The sequence below is a fragment of the Fringilla coelebs genome, assembly GCF_963513975.1.
Source record: "Fringilla coelebs genome assembly, chromosome: 10".
Lineage (NCBI taxonomy): Eukaryota > Metazoa > Chordata > Aves > Passeriformes > Fringillidae > Fringilla > Fringilla coelebs.
In genome coordinates, this window is record NC_140036.1 from 1,712,149 (window position 1) to 1,719,826 (window position 7,678).

Genomic DNA, 7,678 nt, shown 5'->3' on the forward strand with positions numbered 1-7,678 from the left:
TTTAGATGTAATGTAACATAGTGTAATATAATATAGAATAATATAGTAAATAAAGTAATTAATTAGCCTACTGATATCAGTGGTGTCAGATGCATCACTCTGCCTGCAAATTCCATCCAGCACCAGGGCCCAAGACAGCACAAGCCCAGTTGCCACCACTCAGACTGTTTTAGCTCAGTCTCAGTGAGGAAAACTGGAAAGCCCAGGCTCTCAGCAGAGCAAGCACTGAAAGGAAAAGGCCAGTGCCTGAGCAAGGCTGTTCCACCAGGGACACAGCACAAGTCAGGCACCAAACAGAGAACGTGTCAGTCTGATTTACAGCACACTGCAGGATGAAACAGGCTCTGCAGAAATCCACAGCACTTCAACCAAAAGACACCTAAATCCTACTGGGTTTATTATGCTTACTTTTTTAAACTCACTGGTTGGAAGAGTTACTGTCAGATTTAAGATTTCCTTTTTGAAGGCAAACTATAGAAATAAAAATGTGACAGAGGTATGAAAGGGTTCCACTGCAGGTAAAATTTAAGTAGTGTGAAGTGTTTAAAGAAAGAACAGTGACAGTATATAGTCTGTGATCAATTTATGGAACACAGATTGCATTTGAGATTGGACAGGATTACACTCTTGACTCTGAAAAAAACATACTAAAAACTCACCTGTTCCTTTCATTCTGGGATTCAGTTTGGTCACTGAAGGGTAGGAATGAAACATTTTTATGTTCTGAAAAGCTTATGTCAAAATCTGAACTAGTATTTCAACAGCCTGGTGTACCTCTAAGCACCAATAAATGCATTAACTTCTGCAGGAAAAGAAAATTTTACAGTTTCTTTTTCTATCAAGTACAATTTCAAGAATGAAATTTTATTTTTAAATCCTAGCATTCCCCTAACCTGGGGTCAGAACATTTCTTTGCTGAACATATCAAGGTGAAATTACCTTTTATTTCTGTGTTCCTTAAATTAAAAGTGAAGTACTGATGGTAGCTCTCTGACTTGAAACAAACTCTTCTCAGTGTGACCAACAAGTGAGTTGGACTATTCAGAACAAGCAACCATCTGATCCTGAGACAATCCTTTACTGTGGGATGAACAAAACCTTCCTGGGCAGCATGTGTCCTACTGCATATCTTTTATGTAATATCCAAAAGCAACAGTGAATTATTTAATACCAAAACAATCACTCTAAGGGAGCTCAGAAGACAGCAATTTCTAATTTTATAAGCCAGAGAGATGTGTGTTTCTTCAGTATTTTATTCAATAGGCACATCAGCAAATGACATCTCCAGGAAAATCTACACACAGCTTCCTAGAAATAACAGTGCACAGTTATCTTTAACTATCTGGTTTTCATATTCCCCAAGCAGCTTATCCAGGCTTTCTCCCCCCCTCTGTGATTTTCCCATTTTGATTAATTTAATAAATAATGGACTGCACAGGTGATCTTAGAGAAAAATCCACATCTCAGCTCTGCTGCACACCCAAGTTCACTGGATGTCATCGTCATCAAAGAGGTCTTCAAAATCTAGTCAGGAAAACAAAACAAAAATTAACCTCAGAAGTTTCAGTGTTACAAATGCACATGCAAGTACAGTACTTTGTTCCTTCGATTAAGGACAGAAATAAAGGTGAACTCAGAGAATGAGAGTTACTGCACCATCAGTTATTAGAAATGTAGCATCAGGGTGATGATTTTGCAGATTAACGAATTGGGAGTTGTGTTAAAAAGCCCTTTCTCAAAAACATTTAATTGTTTAGTGTTAAAAACCCCTTCCTCAAAACCATTTAATTGCTTTAAAGGTGCCAATAACATTTCTGTCTCAGAACACATCTCCCAGTAGTGAAATGGTTCCAGTCACATTTGGAATTACTCCTAACTACTCAGCCTTGCACCTTCTTTGTTTACTGAACGTAAACTAATCACGTAACTGAACACAGTCTTTATTCTTACAGAGGGCAATTTGCAAGAACCTACAACGAACTGAGGATGAATCCTCATTTAGAAGAGCCCATAGCAGCCAGTGGAACACAATGCCACAGTGTGATGGTAGAGACAGATGGAAATAGATGGAAACAGCTACTCCTGAATATGCTGGCTCTAACAGAGAGCTGAGAGCAGAACTGCCTTTCACTCCTGTGTTCTAAATCTTCAGCAAAATGAGAAATGTACTTTATTTTGGAAGTAACATCAGTTTGTGATACTAACGCTGCCACTGCAAGATTTAATAACGTATAAAACATTTAATAACATATAAACCCCACTGTTGCAATGTCTAAATACATTTCTTCAGAAGCATAAAAACCCCTTTAGCCACCACCAGGTGCAGCACAGTGTTGTCCATTCCACCCCTCCGTGGCCTGATATGTAGCTCCTCTCCCTCAAAGCAGCTGTAAATACTCACACACAGGCTGAGAGAACTGGGATTGCTCAGCCTGGAAAAGAGAACCTTCGGGGTGGCCTTTTAATACCTGAGGGAGCCTCCAAGGAAGACTGACAGACCATTGACACGGGCCTGGAGCGGCAGCAGAAGGGGGGAATGGCTTCAAACGGACAGCATCAATGTCCAGGGATTTGAAAAAAAATCTTCCCTGTGAGGGGTGGTGAGGCACGGATTGTACAGAGAAGCCCACATAACTATTTGTTATACGAACAGACCAAGGTATTTTCCTAGTAGCGATTAACACGCCCGGAGAGAAAAACCCCGCGTTTTACGGCTCCCAGAGATGCGGTTAGGCACAGCTTTAGCGACCACAGGCAGCAAAGGCAGGGCGGAGAAGCCAGGCGAGCTCTGCTGAGGCAGCCCCGGCGCACGGCGCTCCTTACCGTTGAAGAAGTCGGCGTGCACCGCTTTCTCGTTGGCGGCCAGGTCCATCAGCAGCCCCGTGCTTCCCCCTGCCTGCGAAAGCGGCCGCTGAGCGCCCCCGCCCCGCGGCACCACGGCCGCGGCACCGGAGCACCCGCCTCACCTCATCCAGGTCCACGTACGGGCCGGCGCCCTCAGGGAACATCTCGTCCACCGCCGGCTTCATGGCGGCCCCTCCGCGCCGTCACTTCCGCCGCCGCGGCGGCGCCGTGCGCAATGGCCGCCCCCACGCGGGGGCCGCGCCGTCGCCGTGGCGACCAGCAATGGAGGCCGCCATCTTGCTCACCCCACCCCCCGTCGCCATGGCAACCAGCAATGGAGGCTGCCATCTTGCTCCCCCCCCCCCCCCCCACGCTCCTTCTCCATGGTGACCAGCAATGGAGGCCGCCATCTTGCCCCCCCCCCCGCTCCTTCACCATGGCGACCAGCAATGGAGGCCGCCATCTTGCTCACCCCACCCCCCCCATCGCCATGGCAACCAGCAATGGAGGCTGCCATCTTGCTCCCCCCACGCTCCTTCTCCATGGTGACCGGCAATGGAGGCCGCCATCTTGCTCCCCCACGCTCCTTTGCCATGGTGATGGCAGGCCCTGCGCCCCTTCAGGCCTCAGCGAGACCTCAGCTTGCAAACGAGGTGGGTGTGACTGATACTGGCATCCCCTCCAGCTCCCAAACTGGGTGCGCTGGTTGAATAACTCCTGTACGCATGCACTCCTCTGCACAGAGAGCAGTCTCTTGAGATGAAGCTGAGAGTATCACCTGTTAAAAAAAAAGCTCCCAAAGACATGCAACAGAATGAACAAGTTTATTGTGTCATACAGAAGCATAAATTGTAAAGAAGGGATTAATTTAAAGCCTGAAATGCTGCATGTGGCTGCAGTGCCACTTGGTGGCTGAGGCACACTGCAGGTGTGTTTGCTGGCAGTCAGGTATCCATGCAAACACCTTTACAAGAAATGGTAAAAAAGAGACTCACTGAAGCCATGAAATGCTGAATGACCGTGGTGTCACAAAGCAGGTGAGGGCAGCCCAGGTGTGTTCAGTGGCAGAGAGGTGCTCACCCAAACTCCTGGGCAGCAGCTCTGGCAAAGCTGAGTGAGGCTCTCAGGGCTCATGGTCACGCACGTGGTAGCCAAGGTGGCTCCCGAAAGGGAACTGGGCAAAGAAGGCTCTGGCCATGTCATTGATCCTGTTGTAGGCTCCCAATGTCCGGAAATATTCCACATAGGACCAGAAATCATTGGATGAGAAGGGCCAGTAGGGCAAGGCTGCAGCTTCCCCATAGAGACCTAAAAAACCCAACCAAAATAAAATATTGCAGATTACTATAATGCAAAGCACTTTTGTTGAGAGGTTGGGCTTGGAGCCACCATGTTTGGGGCTGTGAATTCCCTTTGGGGCTGGTGTGCTCCTCTGGCAGCAAAGAGGCAAGGAGAGCCATTGACCCCTCTCCCTGACCCACTCTGCAGAAAATGGAGCTGGTGTTCCCTGCTCCAGATGCGCCAGGAGTGACAGAGTGGGACAAGATGGGGAGCAGGAAGGAAGGGACACATCTGTATTTACGCCAGTTCAAGAATTCATCAGGCTGGTTTCATTTCTAGAAGGCTGCTGGTTATTTCAAAGCGAGGAGCGATTGCAATCAAAAGCCATTTTCCTCATTCCACATAATTTGCTTTGCCCCATAGAAAAATATGAGGAATAAAGCACCACCACCCTCTATGGTGTGACCCTGCAGCTGAGCACACAGAACTCCCAGGGACTGGGGCCATACTGCCCTGATACTGCCTGGAACTGCAGAGCTGTGCCTCTCCTCAGGGAACTGTAGGAAATGAGCTCTGGGGATGGAGAGGAAAGGCTTTGCCACTTGGGGGACAGCTGCTGCATTTGGGCCTGCTCTAGCAGTACCAGAATGTGATATAGTCATTGAAACAGGATTTACAATTCAGCAGGAAAACAAAATCAGTTCTGAAAATGCAGGAACCGACCACCCCTGGGCCCAAATGTGGGCAAACAAAGAAGCATATATAAAATGTAAACAGCAGCTGAGAGCACTGTCACAAATGTCTTTCTGTGCAGTGAAGCTAAACACAGTATTTTATTTTGATTTGAAGCCCATTTAGATGAATGAAAGTCTTTGCACTCAGCTTGGGGCCGGGGTCTTTAGCAGGAATTAAGAGCCTTCAACAATCCTGTTGTCAGACTTTAATTTTACGGAGTAAAGTTTGCAGCGTGCAGGCACAGATGGCACATAACAAACCAAATGAACCAGCCAAATGCTGTCTGCAGAGGAGAACTCTCTGTTTATACCAGCTGACCTCAGATTCACTTTGCAGGCTGCTGCTTGGCCCAGTGTGAAAGAAAACAGTAATTGCTGGTAATGAGAGCAACAGGACACTGCCTGAACAGTGTTCTAATTCTAGACTGATGCAGGCTCTCCTGACTGTTGCAAAAGTTGCCACAAAAATATTTATTGTACACAAACACAGATGAGGTATTGAAATATTTTACAGATGATGTATTAAAAATATTTATTTCTAAAGAAATAGAATGGAGCATAGGGGAAAAAAGGTTTGAATGATAAGTAATCATATTAGACCTTATTGTGTATTTGTTCTGTTCATATCTGTTATAATACTCTCTGTGTATTTGTGCACTGGAGATGCTGCTGGCAGTACTTGGTTATTGCAGACACTTCTCTGCAACTCTGTTTTCAGACAGAATTCTGTCTGAAAAGCCAAAAAGAGGTTAAATGATAGAATCATCAGTAAGCCAGTGTAAACATCATTAGGGTGTTGAGGGTTTTTTTAATCAAAGGCAAACATTAATCCAATGGACTAATCACACAAAGTGACATGAACCACAGGGTAGCTGTGCTAAGGGATTTATTCCAACATTTCTCTAATTGGATTTGTGGCAATTTGTAAATTTTAAGCTTTTTGTCATGAAAGCTGGTATCTCTTGCCAAAAAGCAGATACACATACAGCTTTATGGTTCAGGACAGACAAAATTCTCAGATGTCCTATATATTTCTAAGTCTGGTGCATTCCAGTTAGGATTTTGTACAACAGAATTAGTGACTTGACTGTAATCCCTTTTCATTTTAAGACTGGATATTAGCTCTATTATTATACCTTAATATGTCACCACCTTTCAATAAATTTTAAAGGAATTTTTAAAATTCACTATTCTTTTTTTCACCAGAACTAATTGAAAGCTTGCCCTCAGTCCACTGAGGTTAATAAGCATTCCTGCCAAAGTCATTGCTGGGCATCAAGTCTGGTAGTTACAAATTACTCTCCTAAATATTAGTGACACAAAGGAAATAAGAACACTTTAGGAATTACCATCTCCATCCTGGATGGATCGGGCATCTGTAAGTAAAGAGGAAATACATCACTACCAGCTCCTGCACAGAAAGACTTTCCATTAACCAAACATTTCCCATGTATAACAAGAAGCTCACAAGTTCTTTAATGCCCACATCAGACCCTCTGTGTAGCCAAAAGATTTTTGTTTCTTGAACAACAGAGCAACGAATTCCCTGTTTGCAATCAGTCACTGCTACAAACCAACTTAGTGTGGCTGTTAGTCAGAACTCACAGCCTGAACAGCTGGGATTAAAATGTCAGCAATACTAAATAGGAGATACTGTATTTGTAACAAAATATTTCTGGGGGCTTGAAAAAATAAACAAGAATAAATTCGGTAGTAATCTTACCTGTTAGCATGTTCATCAGCATACAGAAGAAAAAGAAGACAGTAAATGTCATCCTGTCTGCAAGAAACTGCTCGTACCTCTGAAAAAGTAATTTGTACAGTTGAGGATTATTACAAGAGATTAATAATTATGCAAACTCTATTATTTGTTGTTTTAATAGAAGAATACATTGCAAAATAGATCCTAGTTACTAATTTAGGCATGACAAAATCCAATCATATTTCTTAGCTTCTGAAGTGCAACACAGAGCATTAAAAGACCATCAGTCCTGAAATGTGTATTGATATTTTGGTTTCAGATGGCATAAATCCAAAAGGTGCCTCTGAGCCAACATGAAATCAAGTGTCTTTGGAAATGTTTGATTTTGTGGCTAATTTAATTTGGAATTACTAATTTACTTTGGAAATTACCTCTCTCTTTCTCTTCTTTTCTTCTTCTTGCAGCTCTGAGTCAGCTACAAAACTCCAAAAGGATTTCTATTGCTGTAAAATAGCAGTGCTTTGCAAGGAAGGGTGGGGGGGAAACGTCACTGAGTTACTACACCAATCTGATTTTGTTTTCTTCAGGTATTTTAACTGCTTACATTTGCATTATATTTCAGCACTGCCCATGGAAGAGGCAGTGGACAGTTTCTGAGAGGAAATCAGAATTAACTTTGGCAGTAACACTTGGTTTTGGAAGATAGAGGGGAAAAAATACAGAAGCAAATTCAGTGATTATTACAGTTTCTGCCCTCCTGATTCTGATATTCTTTCTGCCCCTTCAGACAAATAGATTTTTTAAAATGTTAGCTGAGCAAATTGCTAAAAGGATATTGAGTTCCCTTTCCAGCTCAGTCATAAACCCCAGAAATACTTGACAGTGCTTTATGTTCTTGCTTAGGATCCTTAAAATCTAAACCTTAAAATGTACCAGGCAGCGAGTGCCCAGTAAAATCAATTGGGTTACAGAGAGTAAAGAAGGAGGTCCCTGAGGACCACAGCCATGCTGATGGTGCTGGTGCCTTCAGAGGGTCGATAGAGTGCATTGAAATGCATTTTCACATTATAACCATTTCCTGGAAGGATTCCTCTCCCACACCAAGCAGGTGCTTCGG

General features: G+C 43.9%; 2 protein-coding genes across 2 annotated transcripts; both read right to left on the minus strand.

Moving 5' to 3' along the window:
• Nucleotides 1–1,233: 1,233 nt before the first annotated feature.
• On the minus strand, nt 1,234–3,088 carry COPS9 (COP9 signalosome subunit 9). The gene is made up of 3 exons (XM_084212266.1): nt 2,967–3,088; nt 2,824–2,896; nt 1,234–1,524 (listed from the first exon to the last, which is right to left on the minus strand). The coding sequence occupies exons 1-3, from the start codon at nt 3,027–3,029 to the stop codon at nt 1,487–1,489; spliced, it is 174 nt and encodes a 57-aa protein (XP_084068392.1). The 5' UTR covers nt 3,030–3,088; the 3' UTR covers nt 1,234–1,486.
• Nucleotides 3,089–3,967: 879 nt separating this feature from the next.
• On the minus strand, nt 3,968–6,634 carry OTOS (otospiralin; the record flags this gene model as incomplete). The annotated part of the gene is made up of 3 exons (XM_084211965.1): nt 3,968–4,152; nt 6,209–6,235; nt 6,583–6,634. 3 exons carry the CDS (start codon nt 6,632–6,634, stop codon nt 3,968–3,970), a joined length of 264 nt encoding a protein of 87 aa, XP_084068091.1.
• Between the last annotated feature and the right edge of the window lie 1,044 nt (nt 6,635–7,678).

Coding starts and splice junctions, on each gene's coding strand:
- COPS9 (XM_084212266.1), bottom strand. CDS start 3,029: ATGAAGCCGGCGGTGGACGAGATGTTCCCTGAGGGCGCCGGCCCGTAC. Junction 2,897..2,966: donor CGTACGTGGACCTGGATGAG/GTGAGGCGGGTG, acceptor CCGCTTTCGCAG/GCAGGGGGAAGCACGGGGCT. Junction 1,525..2,823: donor GCACGCCGACTTCTTCAACG/GTAAGGAGCGCC, acceptor TTTCCTGACTAG/ATTTTGAAGACCTCTTTGAT.